Below are 21,465 nucleotides of genomic sequence, written 5' to 3'. Positions count from 1 at the left end.
TGACATGATTGCGTGTGGAGCTCTTACAAGCCAAGAACGTTTTGTCCTAATATCACGTTATGATTCATTTTACTGGGGTGTGGTCCAGTAAATCATTTGTTTCAAGGCATATCAGTGTTCTCATGGCTGAGGCCCACTGAGCTAGGGATGTAAGTAAACGAATGTTGGGTTAAGCGTGTGTGGACAAGGCCACGTGTGGATTACAATACGATCTAGAAGCCCAGGATGGCACCACGGACGTATTCGGAGTATTAAGAAGAGAAACCATGTCATTGCAGAGGCAGCTTCGATGAACCCACCTCCAAATTCTGTGTCGCTTGTGTGACAGAAGCATTTGATTATCTGCACCGACTGGGCATCATCTACAGAGACCTGAAGCCAGAGAACTTAATTCTGGATGCCGATGGCTACCTTAAGTTGGTAAGGCACATTCTCTTCCTCATAGTAACACGTGAGGTATTTCTGCAACAAAGTTGTGCTATAGTTGCAGTCTCTCTGAGGGGTGTGGCCCTCGAATACTTTATGCTTAAAACCATGAACAATGCTATGCATATATTCTATTTAAATGTATTTTTACCTGTATGGATGGTTTACATATTTGTACGTGCCCATGCATTCATGCCTTGTGCCTGAAGAGTCAGAAGAGGATGTTAGATCCCCTGGAACTGCGATTGCAGACAGTTGTGAGCTTCTGTGTGGGGGCTAGGTACTGACCCTGGTCTTCTGAAAGAGCAGCCAATGCTCTCAACCTCTGAGCACTTTCTCTTGTAACTATGTATACGCTCTTCTTTGGCCCAGTCTTTCAACTGTCTCTACAACTCTTTCCTGAAGATTCACATCACAGAACGCCTTTCGGGTTTGTTAGTATCGTTTAGTCATCTTAACTGTGTGTTGTTTGGCACTCCATATAGGAACTGCCTTGTGAAGAATAAAGATGTTAGTGTGACTTCCGTCTCAAGGTATCCACTTTCTAAGTAGGGAGAGAAGGAAACCTGTGACCATGGGTAGCTAGTTTGAAATCTTTCTACTTGCTCACATAGGAAGGGAGCATTCAGAAGCTTTGAGGCCAGGCTGAGTGAGAATCAGCTTTCCTTGCTAGCCATCTCTGTGGTCCATTTACTCCTAAGAGGAATCCCTTGCAGGCCACCCAAGATCATAAACGGCATACACTATTTTCAGTGAGATGCTAATAGAAGTTCAATGGTCAAACTGGGGAGAAAATAAAGCCACTTTGGACCTCAGGAAGAAAACCTACAGTTTGGCAAACCAAAGCGGCTTTTCAGCATCCATTTTGATAGCTCCTCAAACACTTCTAGCCGTATTTGGACTTAGCACTTACAAAGATATTGCTACCTAAGGTGTTTGATGTAGGGAGATAACATTATTTACTGATCAGTTAACAGATGCATATGCTATGTTAAAACTTCAACAGTGAATCTGTTCAATAATGTATGAGATAGGTTTAGTTGGCTTAATTGTAAAATTTAGCCCGTGATTAAATTTGTTATGTCTAATTTCTAAGAGATCTTTCCTTATGAGGTAAAATAAGAGGCCTTTCATGTGAGACCTGGCTCACTCCCAAGAAACGTTTTCATCCATTCAAGCTTTATTTTGTCCATGAAAGACAGCTTTCAGAACTGGCGAGGTCTGAACATGAGACTTCACAATTCATCCATTGACTACCCCCTTCCCCAAGCCTTTAGGTAAACTCTCTGGAATATTCTAGAAGAAAGAAAAACTATCGTGAGGGTTGAAGACTGTTTATTAAATGTATCTCTTACTTTTCATAGTTGCTTTCCCAAAATCCTTGGAGAGGATAATTAGTATTTACGGCACTAGGTGACAGGGACTTCCTGTTTGCAATTATTATCCAGCCTTCTCATTTATTTATCAATGAGTAAAATAAACAGTTAGCAATTGGAGGTATCTAAAAAAAATCAGTGTTGAGTTTTCAATCACCAATTATATTTTGAACTAGATATCCAGAATTACTTTCACTACAAAATGTTTGGAAATACCAGATAAGACATGTAGAAGAGGGCTGGGAATGCACAGAGGGGTTCCTTAGACAACACAGGAGTTCCTATGGGGCCAGGAAGGAAGATAGAACAGTAGTGGATGGTTATTACGTTGTACACAGAAGGGTCCAAGATGCATAGCAGCTGCCTTATCCAGGCAAACCCCTCGGATCAGTCCTCAGTGCTGTCATCGCAGCTCTGTGTTCCAGCAAATCAGAACGACCTAGAATTTTGATTTAGTGGCTGTGCCATTGAGGAAAAGGAGAGTGAACCTTAGCTCTGGGCATTGTGGGAAAATGATCTAGGGAACTCTCTACAGAGGCAGGAGGCAAACAGGTTAAACAAATATCGGAGTGATAAAGGCAGTATGTGCAGACAGACGCTCTTCTCTCATCTTTAGCTCATGGGAGAGTAATGAAAAAGTTTCCTCTAAGAATTCTTGGTCACAAGCTGCTCTTAGTGAAAAAACATCCAAGCAAGTGTTTAAATGAAGATGGGCCCATGCTGGACCTATGCCCAAAATCCTAAACACCATGGCAGATTCTTTTTAAAAGAATCTCCTGTCAATTCAGGACATGAAGAACCCCTGGAGGTGAAGTTCCAGGAAAGACAAGCTCATGCTAAGTCTATTAATAATAAATGTCTGAGGGAAAAAAATACTAAGTACCACGGGCATAGCTGCCAGGAGACTGAGGAGCAGAAGCAGATCCCGAAGCTCCTCGGGGCTCTCAAAAGTGATCTGAGAAGGTTGGAGAAAGAGCCAACAAATTGTCTGCTGAGAAAAATAAGGCTATAATAAGTAATTAATTATACAATGGGAGTTTTCATATATCATGGAGTAGCTTGCGCTGGACCACCCTTGTGTAACTAATTTATGTATACACTGTGAAGGCACTGGAAAGCAATCAAAGGAAATAAATATCTAGGCCTCGATAAAGGGCATCCTGCTAGATGAGACCCACATTTTAAAATGGCTGCACAGGTGTTCATTGAGAATGTGCCTCAGTAACTAAGGAATTAGGATTGAACCTAACTTAACATCTTACCTAAAGAGCAATATTGAACAGTTTCTCATTAGATTGAGAATAAGAAGAGATTATCTGGTCTTATACTGTTAACATGATAATAGGTTTCAGCAAATGAAATAAAACCAAGAAAGGGCAACAAAAGGCCCCAAGTCAGAAAATAAAATAAATCAGCTCTTTTTATTTGATCATAGCATGGATTTTTATTTATTATTTTTATTATTGTTTATTTAATTTATTTGTTATTTAAAGAAGTCCAAAAACATCAAAGAATAACTTAGAATATATAAGTGAAGTATTGTTGGCACAAAATCAATAAAGTAAAATTTTCTATTTTACATAGTAATGACAAAAAGTTCTAAATGAAATAAAATGACATTTATAGCTTCAAACTTATAAAATGTTATATTAAAATAGTATCACTATTATGAAAAATAAAATATATAAAGATATAATATCTCTTCACTGAAAATCATTAAATATTAATAAAAGTAATTAAATGGTAATATAGATTATGTTCATGATTTGTAGAAAGTAATAGTGTATCAAGCAAAATTGTATAAAGATGTCTGTTTTTTCAAATTGATTTATATGATTTTTATGTTCATGCAATCAAACCTGCCATGTGAGACCTACTCTGGTGCCACTTGCCAATACTTTACTGTCTTTTTTCCGTCCTACAAAGCCAGCACTTGCTTTCTGTGGGAGAAGAATCTGAATTCCAGGGCAGCATCATGGTTCCATTGGATGTCAGCTAATGTAGTAGAGAAATATAAAATTAAACTAAGTGAATCTTAAAAGAGAAAGGCCAGTCAGTATAAACAGAAAGAAATAAAGGGGGCAGGGATATCAGGGAGTGGGGAGTTTCATGTGACAACTTACCAGCAACAAAAGAAGCCAGAATTCAGAGAAAATCATGCTTAAGAACTCTGAGCAAGAATAACTGACAAATTTTAATTATAAGCCCAGAGAAACCATCTTTCAGGAAGGGTGCGATGACATATTTAGACAAAGAGGAGAGCTGTTTCCTACATTAAAAGAATATGATTATGGAAGGTTAAAATATGACACCTCCCCCACCCCAGTCCCCACAAAGAGAGGGTAAAGCAGCAGGAAGGGTGACCACAGGACAATGATAAATCTGTCAGCTCCCGTAGACACTATGGTGTAAATCAGCCACACTGCAATGCATCACATTAAAACAAGAAAATGCTAACTAACTCAAAGGCAGCGGCACATAAACTTAAAGTAGGAGTCTCTGAAATTAAAATAGGAGGATAAAATGTCATCTTCAAAGAAGGCAGCAAGAAGAAACAGGAGAGCCAGGGGTGGGGGAAGAACATAAATTAAAGAATTAGAGAGCAGTCCAAGATATGTAAATGAACTTACTCTCCAGATTTTTTAAAACAAAATGTCAAATAAAATTATAAAATAAAAATCAGATATGCGATATCTGCAACAGAAAGTCTTTAAAAATGAAGTGCAGGAAACTGAAATTATGGATAAAAATTATATGCCTGGAAAACGTTGAGTCAATTAGAAATCAAGTCTCACCGTGTCATCGTCAGGGAAGAAGCAATCCTAAAGGTGAAGAGATAATACATGATGAGAGTGTGTACAGCTTAGCCTGGTTTACTTTTTAAAAGTGTTTTCTAATAAGATTCTTCAAAAGTATACAGTGGTCTGGCAGAATTAGGGGCAGAAATAGTTGAAGACATCTTACTACACCACTTAAAAACTGATAGAACATTGAATCATAAAACACTACAGTGTTAGAAGATGCCTAGAACACAGTGAACAAGCTTGACCTCGCAGGCTTGTGAAATGTTTTTCCCAGTAGGTGACTAATGCACATGAGAAAAATTTTAGCAAATACTGGGCCATTAAGCAAACTTCAGCAGAGAAAAAAGGCATTGGGCTGTTGGCAGAAAGCCTGGTAGAACTAAATTGACTGAGGGCTCCTGGGGTAGTTGAATGAGTTGGCAGTGGTGGGCATACCTGGTATCTGCATGGCAGGAGTCACAGGGTCCTGGTAACAGTGACCTTGACTTCATATGTGTGTATGCATGCACACATGCATGCATGTATGTATGTATTTATGCATGCATGTATGTATGTATATATGTATATATATGCTTGTATGTATGCATATATGTGTATGTATGTATGTATGTATGTATGTATATATGTATGCATGCATTTCTCCTTTATCTTAAACCCTGAAAATTTCACAGGAAGTTAGACAACAAATGAAAGTTACTAAGAAAAAAAGAACAAGGTGAAATTATGGTCTCATGGATCATTAAGTAAGATTGTTTTCATTGTAAAATGAAACCTGGCCTAGGTTTATTGCTAGATAGTTGTTTTGAGGCTAGTGAATCGGCGTGTTCCCGTGATTTTTTCCCAGCATGTTTTATTGTTTGTTTTCTGGGTTTGTGAGTTGATTTTGCATCTTGCCATTTTGCTGGAATTGATTATACCTAAAAGTTTTCTGATAGAAAATTCGGGATCCTTTATGTATAATATCACATCATCTACAAATAATGATAGTTTGAGTTCTTCTTTTCCTATACTTTCCTTTTGCTTTCCTTCTCTTGTTTTATTCCTCCAGCTAAAACTTCAAAAACAATGTTGAAAAGTGATCCATAGTCCTGACTCATTCCTGATTTGAGGAGGATTCCTTTCAGCCTTTCTCTATTCAGTATGATGCTGAGATTTGTTCTCTTCAGTCCTAGTCTCTAGAACTTTTATCATGATGTCACTTGCATGTTGTCAAAGGCCTTTTATACATATGTTGAGTCATACTGCTTTTGCCTTCACATCTGCTTATATGCTTCATTACGCTTCCAAACTTCTGTATGTTGAACCATCTCTACTTTTAGGATAAAAGAAAAGACAACACTGGATGATTTTTTAAAGTACAGATTGAAGAGCCAGAGGATCGTGAATATCTCACACATGTCTTTCCTGTGCACATGCCATGTTTTATTTCTTCAACCTTATTTCACTTTCCAAGCCAAGGAAGGCCAATAAAGCCAATAGACTTCTGAACAAATGTATGAAGAAAGGGAAGCGGATATAGCATACATTTTTAAGCACCATGCTGGTTCTGGCAGTGAGTGCTCTGTTACAGCTGGTGTCAGGAGCCTCAGCGTTCTAGGAAGCTTATGGGTCAAAAAAAAAATCTGCAACAGTGTCAATACTGAACATATTTTGCATTTTCTTATGTAGGGCTCTAAGTAAAATTAAGTTGTTCTATTGTCACTCCTGTACAAAATAGAAATCAACAAGTCATCTGGGTGGAATTTCAAAGATACCAAAATAACTCAACAGTAGAGAAAATGTTAATAGTTGCAACCAGGTGAGAGAATATACTGATAAGGAGCAAATTAGAAATAGCTAGGAGGTCCAGAAAATAAATAAGAAAATAGGAACTACCAGTGAACTGGTATCCAACTTTAGAAGTTAAAATGACAGAAGAAAATGAATGGAATTAAAAGGGAGAATAAATCATCATGAATTAAAAGGGAGAATAAATCATCATAAAATAAAAGAATATTCACACCTAAAGCTGATTATTTGAAAATATTGATAAAATTAACAAATTTGTACCTTTTCTGTTCATTTTACATATGTTTGTATCACTGTTATAAAACACAGTAATCAAGGCCAATCATCAAGGAAAGCATTTATTTGGGGACTTCCATTCAGAGGGTTAGAGTCCATGACCACCGCAGAGCAGAGGCACGATGGTTGGGTTGGAACAACTGAGAAATTTAGCCCTACTTTTAAATCCGTATAGTCTTTCAGTCTCTCTTCACAGTTTAAAAATCCAAAGTCTCTTCTGAAACTCAAAGCAATGACTTGATTCTAACCCTTTGTAAAATAAAACCGCAAATTACACACTTATAGCACACAATGGCACAGAACATATGTTACCATTATAAAAATAGAGGAATAGGGGATGGGTTAAGAAATACTGAACCAACCGGGCAGTGGTGGCGCATGCCTTTAATCCCAGCACTTGGGAGGCAGAGGCAGGTGGATTTCTGAGTTTGAGGCCAGCCTGGTCTACAGAGTGAGTTCCAGGATAGCCAGGGCTACACAGAGAGACCCTGTCTCGAAAAACCAAAAAAAAAAAAAAAAGAAAGAAAAGAAAAGAAAGAAAGAAAGAAAGAAAGAAAGAAAGAAAGAAAGAAAGAAAGAAAGAAAGAAAGAAAGGAAGGAAGGAAGGAAGGAAGGAAGGAAGGAAGAAAGAAAGAAAGAAGGAAAAAGAAATACTGAACCAAATCCAAGTCTGAAACCTAGAGAGGGGAACTCCAAGTCCTGTAATTCCATGTCTGACATCAGAGGGCTTAGATTCCATCCTAGCATTGCCGACTGTGACATGTGCCTCTCCCCTTTGGGCTGGTTTTGATTCACTTCTTGTCTGCAGCTCTCCTGAGCAAAATAGCTCTGGCATCTCCAACATCTCTGGTTCTCCAATCAATCTAGGCCTTTTCTTCCACAGCTTCACACAATGGCCCCTCAGGGCCTCCACACAGACTCCTCTGCCACTCCCCTGTCCTTAGTGACTCTCTGTAAGCATGAAGGAAGCTTCCACGATCCCATTACTTGTGCATCTTTCATGGCTCTAAAGGCAGAACCAAGTGTCCAGACCTGCCAAATTTGGGTACCTCTTGAGGTGGAGCCTGGTTCTGTTGAATGACACGTGCAGGCAGAACTTTCCTCTGCTTCGCTTCACAGGAGCAGGGCTTTCCTCTTTGCATGTTGGGGGCTTAGCTGGGTGGGGGCTTACACTGAGGACATCACCCTTTTTGCCAAGGAAATACAATACTTTTGAATTTAGCCTCAGACAGATTCTTAGGACAAGGACAGAAAGCAGCTACATTCTTTGATGAAATACCACAAGAACGGTCTCCAGCGCAGTTACTAATATTATTTCCTCCTGAGGCCGATTGAGCTGAGCTTCTGCAGTCCATGTGGCTCTTGGTATGACTGTCTTCCAAGATCCTACTAGGATGGCTCACGTTTAAGCCTCTCTTAGCCAATGCAACCCTTTCCTAGTCCATGGTCGTCCACATTTCTCCAAAAGCAGCATGCCAGGCCTGTTGCAGCAGTAGCCCACTTCCTGGTATCAATTTCTGCCATGGCTACTTTCCTACTGCTATAATGAAACACTATGACCAAAGCAACTTATAAAACAAAGCATTTAACTTGGGCTTTACAGTTTCAGAAGGTTAGAGTCCGTGATGGAAGAGTAAGGCATAGCAGCAGAAACAGATGAGCACCTACATCTTAATCCACAGTTGGAGGTAAAGACATTGAGAAAGGTGTAATTCTTTTGAAATCTCAAAGCTCACCCCAGTGATATCCCCTTAACAAGGCCATATCTCCTAACCCTTCTCTAGTGGTTCCACCCGCTAGGACCATGCATTGAAAATATATGAGCCTATGGGTGGAAATTCTCATTCAAACCACCACAATGCATCAAAGACAATAAGGTCTATAGAAAAATGCTCTTATGGTTGAAAATTATTATAGTAAAAGCAAGATTTATGTGGGTTGGAAAAGTAACTTCCAACTTGTTGGGTAACTTTACATTGTATATGAAATCTTAGATGTCCATAAAAAATATATAAAATGCCTAGGTAAAGTAATCTAAGGGGAAATAAAATAGCCATATTAAAATGTTATTAATTTCAGGGACTTTACTGTTTATCTTACACATTCCTTGCAAAAATAGTAAAAGACTGATTATTCTCACTTTAAGAAGCTACTTAATGTAAGTGTCATTATTCAAGGAAATCTCCTTAAAAAGCCAAAGTAACATTCCATCTCATTCATGAACCTAGCACACACATTGAAATATTCACAACTGACTGTTGCCACAAATCACAAATTCATAACATGCATCATAGCAGGTTGGATATATTTCCGAATTGTAAACACAGTTTAACCTGAGTTGTTCCATGGAAAAAACCTTTGATTTTCTGGTTCTGTGTGTAAAGAACTTGGAAATTACCACTCTCCTGTAACGTTGGCAAGGAGCTGATCAGTCATGAAAAGTCAGCAGCCTTTCTGGGATCTGTTAGACACACGTGACAAGGAGGGTGTTTCTGGGGTTGGAAAGGAATATGGGGGTGGAGGGCTGGAGGTATAGGGGATCTGGGGAGCAGAGGGCAGGGGTCACAGAGTGCAGGAGCAGAAGTCTCAGGGCTGGAGACGTCCGGGGGTACTGACACTTTATGACTTTGTCCCACAGAGCTTGGCTTAGTTTTCCCAGCAAATATAACAGACAAATCTCCTTAGGCTTCCTGCAAGGAACAGAAGAGAGGAGCTATTTTGCCATGAGACAGTGCACTTTATTCTTCCTGATGAGGGATGTTTTAGGAGAAATTCATAGCCAGTGCATGGCCTGATAAGTTCTTATCAGAACCAAACTGACCTGGAAGAAGAGAAAGATACCAACCCACTCAAGCTATTTTGCCTCACCAAAGGGGGAAGAAGTCAGGGAAATATTTGAAAAGTTAACACAGCAGAAGCTTGGTTCACTAAAGGACCAGAGCCTAACTGTGAAGGCACAGAATATACCTTCCCCCTTGGGAACCATCCCTGTATTACTCACGGCTATTCATAATCATTTCTTTGGCTCTGCCCTTCATATCTGGCTCTCAGGTGCATAATATATGGCCTGCAAAAGGCAAAAATATAAGTTGAAGAGGCAGAGTCAGCCTCAGAACTAGGCATTAGAGGGATGTTAGAATTATCAGAAAAATTTAGGACAGCCATGATTAACGTACTGAAGGGTATAGGGACAAATCAGGTACCTTACAAGAACAGACAGATGACATAAGTGAAGACATAAATCCTAAAGGAAAAACAAACAAACAAAAGTAGCTGTTATGAGCCTCTTAGCAAACTAGGTAGGGCTGAGATGAGAATCTCTGGACTTGAGGATTATCAGAAGAAATCTTAAAAAGTAAAGAGAGCAGACACTGCAATACAAGCAAAGCAACCAACCACAAGTAGACTCCTAAAGGGATGTGGGACTGAGGAGCATAGGAGACTGGGATGAGAGGGGAGAGGACAAAGGGGGCAGAAGCCATGCATGAAGCAGCAGGGGCAAAAATCAGCTGCAGGTCCACAAAGATGCAAAGTCTGCAGCACACAGTGCCCATACTTGAGGGAAGTGGGGTGATGATGATGATGATAGTTACAAGGAGAGGAAAGAAGAGTCGGGGCGCTCTCATTAGACCTGTGAATGGTATTGTGTCATTTGAATATTTGTGTGAAGGCCTTATAGTGTGTGCTCACAGACCACATAACATTGAACTAATAATCGGTAGCAGAAAGACAAGCTCATTTGGTGTAAACACAGTTATACATAGTATTTGGGTATCTTTGGGGTGTTTTGTTTTGTTTTGTTTTGCTTTGTTTTGTTTTGTTTTGCTTTGCTTCTTGGTGTGGTAAAATGCTCTTAAAAAAAACAACTTAAAGGAGGAAGGTTTATCCTGGCTGCCATTTTTAGGCTACAGTGGGTCACAGTGGGGAAGCCAAGACAAAAGAACTTGAAACAGATGGTCACATCATAACCACAAGCAGGAAGCAGAAGTAAATAAACATATGCTACCACTGAGTTCTCTTCTCCACTGATACTGTCCAGGATCCCAACCAGGGAACAGTGCTGCCCACAAGACACAGGTCTCACCACAACAGTTAATGCAACCAAGAGAATCCCCACAGGCTTGCCTGGAGGTCCATATCTCAGATGATCCTAAATTCTGTGTAGTTGACAATACTACCCACCACAACGGGCCAATAAAGAGGTCTCATAATTATGTTTCAAAATATTCTGATTCAAATAAAAATAAAAACCCAAGCTATCATAATTTCTGGAATGTTCCCCAAAGCACTTGATAGAGAAACAGGAAGCACTGAGTGCCTTATTAAAAAAGGAGAAGGATCAAATATCAACAGTATCTATTCCCAACTGAGGGAATAGCATATGAAAACAGAAGCAAAACCTCACACTCTGAATGGCTGGGAAATAATTGAAAAGAGTCCGTGTTCTTGTAGCTGAAAACAGAAAATTCCCAGAGGAAAAACCAATTATCTCAAAAGCTGATGCTTTGAAGTGATCAACAGAAACCAACAAATCTCAAGATGAAATAGCAAGGAAAAAAGGAGGGGACTTACAAATTAGCATCACAAATGAAGCAGAAGGTATTATTACATGCTCTGTGGATACAGAGATGGTGAGAAAAGAACTCTGTCAGTAGCTCTCAGGGTCAAGAGATTAGATGAAATAGGCAAATTCTTGAAAAGACATTATCTTCCAAATGTTAGACAGGGAGAAATCAAACATAAATAAGTTGATATTTGATAAAAGAACAAAGGTAATTCTTAAACAAAGTTGTTGTTTTTTTTTTAAAAAAAAAGGTCCATCTGAGATCCACCCCAAGTAACCCTCACATCGATCCCACTCCCTGCATAAAAACTAAGTAAAAATCAATCTCAGACATACACATTAATGTATATAATGGAAAACTATTCAACTCTAAAATCAAATCAAGAGTTCTTAGCTAAATGCTATTCGTAAGCCAAATAAAGCCATGCTCGAAATGCTTCATGCTGCTTTGTTTCTCAACTGTAAGACGTTTTGTAAAAGGAAAAATTATTGGAGACAACAGGGAGATTAGTAGCTGCTAAGATGCAGGATATGGGAGAGGCATGAGTATGGATACTTTAGCATAGTAAAATTACTCAGTATTCTATATAATGTTAGATACGTGCAACTAAACATTTTCTACAAGAGACATCAGTTGTGAATCCTAAGGTAAAGGGGACATTTGGGGACGATGACTTGTCAACAGGTGGTTGCTCATTTGCAAACCCTGTCCTGCTGTGGTGTGGGGTGTTGACAATGGGGGGCGGGGCTGAGCATGCAGGGGACAGGAGGTTTATGAGTAAATTCTGCACCATTCCTTTCAGCTTCACTGACGGATCTGAAGAAAATAAAAGCTTATAACCAAGAAAAAAGAAAATACAGTTCAAAAGTCACATTCAACAAATTAAGATAGAAACAATTTAATGACGAATTTAAAAGCATCAGCAAAAACACACTACCTTAATAGATTTCTCCACTCATATATGTCAAAAGTCTCTTAGAAAACTAGAAAACAGAATCTATTTCGTGAATCCAGTAAAAGGTGCCTAACAAAAACCAAGTGTATAAACATAGACACTAGGGTTAAAGCATTAGAAGTATTGTCTTAAAAGATCAATGGTATAAGGTGTGAACTCACAGAGAGGGTAACAGCACACACAAGACCTGCACAGGTTCAAACTAAACAGAATCCCAGCACTAAGAAGGGGAAGTGGACACAAACCCCCCACCCCACCCCACCCCACCCCAGAAGCCTTTTGCAAATGATGCTTCCAGGGAATAGGAAAACCAGTTTCTTCCTGTAGAGTGTCACAGTGTAATCAGCCACAGTCCCCCGGCTCTGTGCCCAGGAGGACTTGACCAATACAAAACAGACTCCTTGCTTATTTGTGTGTGCTGTGTTTGTTTTTGTTTTGTTTCGTTTCTTTTCCTTTGTATTTTGTTTACTTATTTGTTTGTTTGTTTGTTTAATTGAGAGGGAGAAAGAAAGAGGGTAGGGTAGGGACAGGGACAGGGAGAATATGAAGTCCAGTGGGTAGAGAAGTCGTGAAGATCTGGGAAGAATTGGGAGATGCAAAGGGTATAATCAAAGTATATCGTGTGAAAAAAAATTAAATGAGAAAGTTTTAAAATCATTGCTGTGCACACTTCTATTCACTATTTTACTGACTGTTCTACCTAATGCAGTAAGGTGGAAATATATATATATATTTTAATTTTTTTATTAGGTATTTTCCTCATTTACATTTCCAATGCTATCCAAAAAGTCCCCAATACCCTCCCCCCCCCCACTCCCCTACCCACCCGCTCCCACTTTTTGGCCCTGGCGTTCCCCTGTACTGGGGCATATCAAGTTTTCAAGTCCAATGGGCCTCTCTTTCCAGTGATGGCCGACTAGGCCATCTTTTGATACATATGCAGCTAGAGTCAAGAGCTCTGGGGTACTGGTTAGTAATAATGTTGTTCCACCTATAGGGTTGCAGATCCCTTTAGCTCCTTGGGTATTTTCTCTAGCTCCTCCATTAGGGGCCCTGTGATCCATCCAATAGCTGACTGTGATCATCCACTTCTGTGTTTGCTAGGCCCCAGCATTGTCTCACAAGAGACAGCTATATCTGGGTCCTGGAAATATATTTAAAAGACACACTGAAAAGTCACAACAAGGGCCGGAGAGATGGCTCAGGGGCTAAGAGCACTGACTGCTCTTCCAGAGATCCTGGGTTCAATTCCCAGCAGCCACATGGTGGCTCACAACCATCTGTAATGGGATTTGATGCCCTCTTCTGGTGTGTCTGATGACAACTACAATATACTCATTTAAATAAATAAATATACTTAAAAAAAAGTCACAATAAGACTTCTCAGATTGGTTGATTCTTTATATATGCATCCAAATTTTATAAAAGCAGACTTTACAATTAAATGGAGGATTTACAGTATGGTTGCAGGATGTTGTGGTACACAGTATATTTTAAAATAACCAGAAAGAGAGTCAATAGGGATGTAAATGCCATTCACAAAAAATGGAAACGTGTATGTAGGACAGTGGAGTGTAACAGTGTGCTTCACGGCTTTACCAAGAAACTTGCAAAGCTTTCTAGAAAGACATTTAAAAGATCTAAATTAATAGATGGGGTGGTTCATGCCCTTTTCTGGGCAGAGCTACACAGATTCTCAGCCCTCCTTCTGGGTCGTTGTCACTAAGTGGCATGGTTGTAGCTTGTTAAATCATACCCTTGCTATGCACACCACTAGCAGATCTGGCTTACAAACGTCCCGTGAAGTAGTTTGTCAACAAAGACAGACAACTAGAGTTGGCAAAGCCATAAAATTTGAAGTCTGTGTCCCTGAATCAGGGCTTAAAGATGATTCACTTACCGCACCGCTCCCCCACCCCCAGGAAAGCCATTATGTGAGTTAGAATTAATTAATGTATAGTTGAAACCTTAATGACTTCCTGAATCTATTTTTGTAGTATCCAGCCTCATTTATCCCAGCTCAGACAGACAGATGCATCATGTTTAAAACCAGGAATACTTCTCATCCTTGAGGTAGTCTGTCAGCTGACCTACAGTCTGATATCCTTCTAATGAGACTGCCGCCAGAGCACTTCATGATGCTTGGCAAGCTAATGCTAGAAATTTATGTCAGGATTCCCAAACACCCAGAATAGGCAAGGTACTGAGGAGACCATGCAAGAAAACCAAGGTAGAAACAAGTTATGTCCTCAGTTATGTGAGCTGATTACAGCTCCAATACTTCTGCAGAGGAAGTTCAAGTTGGAGCAGTAGTAGTTTTATCCTCCCAGAGAGTAACAACTTGTTATTTAGATGGTGTTGCAAGATAAGTAGACTTCATTGTTCAAATGCACCACGATAGGCTTGAATGAATAAAAACAAGTGTTGCCCAAAATAGGTATGATAATGCTGATCTGAAGATTAATATCTAGAAGTAGTATTGCATTTGTGATAGCAGATACGTGGTAAAGTTAGAAATGAATGGGGCTAGTCGATAGATGTGTAAGTGTGGGTGGTTGCTTGGCAACGGGCAAGAACACACAGAGCAGGACTTCTATCTCTGTTCTCTTCTAGTAACTGAACTGTGGGGCAGGGGGGCCTCTGCTCTCTTGCATTTGTGTCACATATTTTAATGTATCAAGAATTTCCTCATGTAAAATATGAAAATAATCATTGGATCCAACCATTTTCTATGGATGCAACAAGACTAGCTTATTGGCTAGCAGAGACTGAGCTTGTTCCATCCATCTGCTTAGCACGCGCAGCTGCTTCTACTTGTAAATATCTTCTGCCTCAATTTACCTGTCTCGAAAAATTTATCTTTGGGTGTTGGATGGAGTTGTACATAATGCAAATGTGTGTGATGTCTTTTCTTACCACAATATATCTTATTTAGATTGATTAATGGGTAATCTCTGTCTTTTTCCCCTACAATAAGAACAATTTTAACATCTGCCACATACCAAATACAGTTGACTACAAAAATGGATATGTGGGGACTCTTCTCCACGAGCTGGGTTTAGTGATCTAGTTAGAACCTACTACCCAAAGGTGTGTGATTATGAGGTATAATTGGTAGTAAAGTACGTGGAAGGAGAGAGAAATATACCCATGACACAGGATAACCTTCGAAGAGATGATGCGGGAGATGAGTCTCAAGGGATTTTCATAGTTCGCTGTTATGAATCAAGTCCTTCCCTTTCTCTTGCCCAACTCAGCACTGCTTCTGTGAGTCTCTCCACCCCATGGAGAAGGGGATGCTTCATAAAGGGCTCCTCTATTCCTACCTCCGCCTCTCCCCAGTCCCTTAGGGGAAAGCACCACTGCTGTCCATTAGAGAAGGATGTTAAATCAATTGTGGGAGTTGGCAGAAAGACAGAGATTCCATTTTACCTCGTCTAGCCTGAGGTAAAGACGGGGCCCAAAACATGCCACATAAATACTTTTTTGGAATGTTATGTCTCCATGAGTCATCTGTCTTAATTAGACTAGTCACTTTGTGCCCATTTTTTTTATGTGACTGAAGCAATATGTGAGAAATGTTACTAACCCAAAGAGAAACTTATGGGGGAAGAAAGGTCACTGTTAATGGATACCAGTTCTAAGAAGTCACATGGTGATTTTTTTTCCTGAATGATACAGCCTCAGCTCCAGCTTTGGAAGTATCTCAAATCCTTCTGGATTATTTCAGCCATTATAAATATGTTTGAAAATAAAATAATAACTAACTAACTAAATAAATAAATAAATGTTTGAAAGCTCTCAGCAAAATGTCATCCATCCTTAGTGGAAATTTAATCCAGATAGTTAAAAAACAAAAACAAAAACAAAACAAAACAAAACTGTCTACAGGTTTTCTAGAGATCCCTGAAAGACTAGTTTTTTTTGTTTGTTTGTTTGTTTTGTTTTGTTTTGTTTTCTTGCAGAATTTGAAAACAAAGGGAGAGGGTCTCACCTTTTTTCTTTCCATGATCTCTTGAGGACATAAATCATACCCTTTTTTCCAAAGGTCTTTTTATGCTTTTCAAACCCATGCAAACCTGCATGCCCTTTCTACCTCCCATGCCTCCCTGGACCACAGTAGAGTCACACTGACCTTGGGATTTGAACTGACCACCAGCATCTGCCTCTCAGGCATTTGTGCTGTCTCTTCCTCTTTTTCAGATGTTCACAGAATTCCTCTCTTAGTTCATTCAGATGTCTGTTCAGATCTGCCCAAGTGCACCTCACTGAAGTGTGTTTTCCTGGCCCTCCGATTGATCGTGAATTCATCTTGTTCTCAGGGCCTCAGTCTTCTGTTTGCTTCTCCACAGAATGTCTTACCACGTGACAGTATATCATCATTATGATACATTTCTGTGATCATTATTGTTCTTTTCTTCTTGATACAAACTTAAGAGCTAAAGCTTTGTGTGTGTCCTGGTACCTGGTAGAAAATGGTTTTCACTGAGTGTCTCTGAATAAAGGAAAGAGGACGTCCTTTCAGCGGCCTAGAGGAGAGGGGAAAGGCTCCTTGGTGCAGCCATAGTACTGAGGTGGGGTGGGGGGTGGGGGAGCTTGCTTCTTATGGAAAATGTGCAGAACTTGACATAGAAAATCTGGAATCTTCTACATTAGTGACACAACTTTGGGTAGCTCTGAATGCCACAATTCATTCTGTCCAAATGCATTAGATCAGAGTTAGTATGAACCGAGTAGATGAAGAAAGGAGTATAATTTAATAAATCTTGGAGCATTAATATAATTATTACCAGCTTGTTGAGCCAAATATGCAAATATTGCAAGACCATACTGGCAATTCAAATTAAAACATAGTATTTAGAAAATTAGAGTAGCTCTCCTAAATAGCCAATGAACTTCTAGTAATTCTTAAAAGGGAAATTAAATGCAATTAAAACACAGTCTAGAAGCTGTTATCACCCAAACAAATACAACGTTTCTGCATATGCATATATACAGTTGCAGCTAAAATCACACTTTCTCACCTCTTAAATTTCAGCCTTTATAAAATTAGTTAGGACTTTCATTATTGTTTCTTCCTCTGAGGAATATGTAGCTGTTCTCATCTCCGCTGGTTGCAGAGTTTAATTTTATAATATTCCCAGTCATCTCTCAGATTTAATCTTTGTGAGTCATGCTGCACAGATAAAGGTTTTTGAATTGTGTTATTTGCATTCCTTTTTTCTTTCACTAACGAAATCTTTGCTACTTATGTGGTAAGTATGAAAGAGTCTCAGAAAAAGGGAGCATTTCTAAGAGACTTCTTTAATGGAAAACAAAAGCTTTAAATATGAGTATTTGAACAAGCAAATGAGGTAGATGTTTTGGTTTGTAGCTCTTACTCATCAAAGTGGGGATTTATTCCGATATCAACTCTCCATTTTTAAGCCCAGATTATTGATATGTTATTGAAATTACCCATGTGCAGTGAAACTATTGAAATGGGTATGGTAAGCCCAGAATCAATTTCTATGCCTGTTACCTGAGGGAGGTAAAAGAAATTTAAAATGAAATTAGTGCACATTAGAGGTGATTGGCTAAATGCTCACTTTCTTGTGTGAAGAAGCCAGCTATTGTTCCGCAGGACTGGATTTTGGTTATACACACTACCACACTCAGTGAGAGGTTGCTGAAGCCCTGGCCTCCCCTCTCATCTGTTCTACAAAGTTCATTGGGTAAAAGCTTGGAATAGTGAGAGAGACACATTCTAAAAGGCAGAGATGGGGGCCCCTGACTCCTTACTGTGGGAGAGTTCCTCACCCCTAGTCAAGGACAACCTCAAGTGTCACCTCCCAGTGGCACCCACATTCTCCCAGCCCTACCTTACTAACCTTCTGCGATGTTAACTTTTTTCCTCACTATGAGTTGATACTTTCTTCCCCATTGTGGATCACAGAATATTGTATGGACCACATGTACATAGATTGGCCCAGTACTCTGAGCTTCTCATGGTCAGCTCCATATGACAATCATGGTGCAAAATCTAAGCTGGAGTGAGTGCTGACTACTTGTTCAGAATATGAGATTTAATAATCTCCTATGCTCCTCCCTAGTGGGGATCACAAGTGTTCAGAGATCGAAGCAAACTAGGTAAAGATGGTGCCGGCTTTGCTTCGGGATGCAGAAAGAGATAGCTGGCATATGCTGTGAGCAGTGCATCTTTAGGACAGGCAGAGGTTTTAGCTTCTTTTCTTAGTAATAGACTCTTTCCCAAACTCTCAACTTTGCTATTATTTCGATCCCTGGAGGAGTTTTACAGGTCCCTGTTTCTATTAGTTCCCTGCCTCTTCAATCCATCAGATAAGCCACTGAGTTAAAATATGCTTTAGTCCTGATTGCCAGGAGCATAAGAATGATTTTTGAATTGTCTTCAAGAGTAATGTGGGACATATGATGGAACCTTTCTCAACAACTTGATCTACAAAGGGATATCTGAAATGGTGTGTCTGTGCACATGTATCTGTGCATACGTGCGTGCATGTGTGTGTGTGTGTGTGGTATGTGTGTTTCTGTGTGTCGTGTGTGTACACAAGTGTGTGCATGTGTGTGTGCATGAGTGTGTGGGAGGTGTGTATGTGTGTATTGTATTTTGAAGGCAATTTCGGACTCATATGAAAGCTCATTCAAATTAACAGAAACTTAAAAGCAGCATACATTTTATAACATCTTCAGTTTTCTTTGATGTCTTGTCTTAGGTTGACTTTGGATTTGCTAAGAAGATCGGCTCTGGACAGAAAACGTGGACATTCTGTGGGACTCCAGAGTATGTGGCCCCCGAGGTCATTCTTAACAAAGGACATGACTTCAGTGTGGATTTCTGGTCCCTGGGGATTCTGGTCTATGAGCTCCTAACGGGCAAGTGAGTGTGAACCCACAGCTCAGTCCAGCCTCGCTCAGCTCCGTCTTCAGAGCAAAATAATTCACTAATGATAAAAATACAAAATTTAAAATGAATGTTGCTTTTTTCTCTTCACATTGCTTCAAACACAGGGCTAGGATAAGAAGTTTAAAATAAAAAGATTCAGAAACCCAAAGCAAAGGAGGATAGCATTCTTATAGTTTACCTAAAGTGTCAAGTTTCATTGTTACAGAAACACATTCACTATGTGAAAGTTTTATGATCCAGAAATAGAAACAATACTTTGGACTTGTTAGAATTTCTTTCCTTTTAAACAAATGATGAAAGCTGTTTTCCTAGTTCAGTAAGACTCATTGATCAATCAAACTAAATTTAGCTAGAGTCTGCCATCTTCCCCAGATGTCATTAACCATAAATGCTAAGAGAAGGCTACAATGCTGAATTTAAAATTTAAATCCCCTGACAGCTCCTTTACAAGGTGCTAATGAACAGAACCAAGACACAGCATGGGCTTCAGCGGTTAAGAGTGGCTTGTCATCTGCCGAGAGATAAAAAGCTGGGATTAATGAATCTGCAGTCCTAAATATTTAACACTGGACAGTGTGCACATTCATACACAAATGTATACACACACACACAGAGGCACACACAGGCACACACACACACACACACACACAGGCACACACACACACACACAGGCACACAGACACACACACACACACAGGCACACAGACACACACACACACACGCACACACACACAGGCACACACACACACACACACACAGGCACACACACACACAGGCACACACACACACACACAGGCACACACACACACACACAGGCACACACACACACACACAGGCACACACACACACACACAGGCACACACACACACACACACGCACACACACAGGCACACACACACACAGGCACACACACACACACACACTCACACACAGGCACACACACACACACAGGCACACACACACACACACAGGCACACACACACACAGGCACACACACACAGGCACACACACACACAGGCACACACACACAGGCACACACACACACAGGCACACACACACACAGGCACACACACACACACACAGGCACACACACACACACACACACACAGGCACACACACACACACACACACAGGCACATGCAATACAAGATAGTCCGCTGCTTACTTCACTGCTTACCAAGCACACACACACATAGCCTTGTTTAGTTTTCAAACACACATGAGGAAGGTAAGGTAGGAATTTTCATTATTATTTTATGATTCAAATGTTTTTGATTATTTTATGATTTAAATTTTACAACTTAGACAACTAGGTCACAAGACTATGTGCCTGAGATCAGTAACTTGATTCCAGTTCCCCTGGCTCTGTCTGTGACGTACTTTCCATGACACACATATGATTTATGACTCTTTATAGCCAACTGTGAGCAACATTAGTTTCAGAGACATTTGCACTAAGAATTGTATAATCAGTGCTAAGATGGATCCATTCGGGGCAGTAAACATCACCATACACATGTTCTTTTTGCAACAATAAGGACCTAAATAGGGATTTGAACGTTCTAAAGATGCAGTCCATCACTGAGCTGTGTTCTACTTAATTGTCTTAAGTGCTGAAAGCCTCAATATTAAATAAAGAATGTGAAAACACCCATGGTTCACATCTTTGTCCACACACACACTGGGGAAACAGATTTGAAAATCTGCATTTTAGCTGAATCATTATAACCATGTTCAGATAGTCATCATGGAAGACTGAGATGGAAGAATGGAATTTTCCAGGTAGTCACGGAGAAGAGCAGATTGTCTAAGGTGTGTGAACCCTGTGTTGTTTCCAATATTTATTCCTTCATCTTAGAGATGTCTAGGGGAATGTTACTGGCATGGTGGTTCTTGGAGCTTCTGGAAAATACATGTTGATCTTTGTCACCTGAGAAATGTGTCATGCAGAACAGCAAAATAAATTGGGGAAATAACAGAGGGAGAGAAGGGACAGCAACATGGAATTGCTAAGGGGGCCTCGAACTATCGTAAAGAAGTTAGGGAGATATTTTGCCAGGCGTTTTCAGGGCAGAAGAAAGTCCATTTTTAATTCTCTGATCCAGTGTTTCAGGATGTCAGGGAAAGAACACCATGAGAATCATTACAATGCTGTAAATATGCTCATGCATGCATCTCTGTGTATTGAAGATGCCAAACCAATGGCTTTGCCTCTGGCTTCATTTTCTTCACAGTGGAATCAGAGGTTACTGGAAACTCAATGCATTACCTTTGCTCTAAGGCTTTATTATTTTATTTTATTGTGCCAAAGGCCAGGACAGTTGGTTTCCAAATAGTACAGCCATAGTTG

At 39.8% G+C, this 21,465-nt stretch overlaps 1 protein-coding gene across 1 annotated transcript in view; it reads left to right on the top strand.

The window, feature by feature from the left end:
- Positions 1-21,465, top strand: part of Prkg2 (protein kinase cGMP-dependent 2) — a 108,999-nt gene that overhangs the window by 71,729 nt on the left and 15,805 nt on the right. The window contains exons 14-15 of the mRNA XM_021162709.2: positions 279-420; positions 18,925-19,088. Coding sequence (XP_021018368.1) covers positions 279-420; positions 18,925-19,088 — 306 coding nt within the window. The remainder of the gene's footprint in view (positions 1-278; positions 421-18,924; positions 19,089-21,465) is intronic.

Source organism: Mus caroli, unplaced genomic scaffold, assembly GCF_978045245.1.
Source record: "Mus caroli unplaced genomic scaffold, Mus_caroli_1 scaffold_4, whole genome shotgun sequence".
NCBI lineage: Eukaryota > Metazoa > Chordata > Mammalia > Rodentia > Muridae > Mus > Mus caroli.
This window is presented reverse-complemented; position numbering and strand designations above follow the sequence as displayed.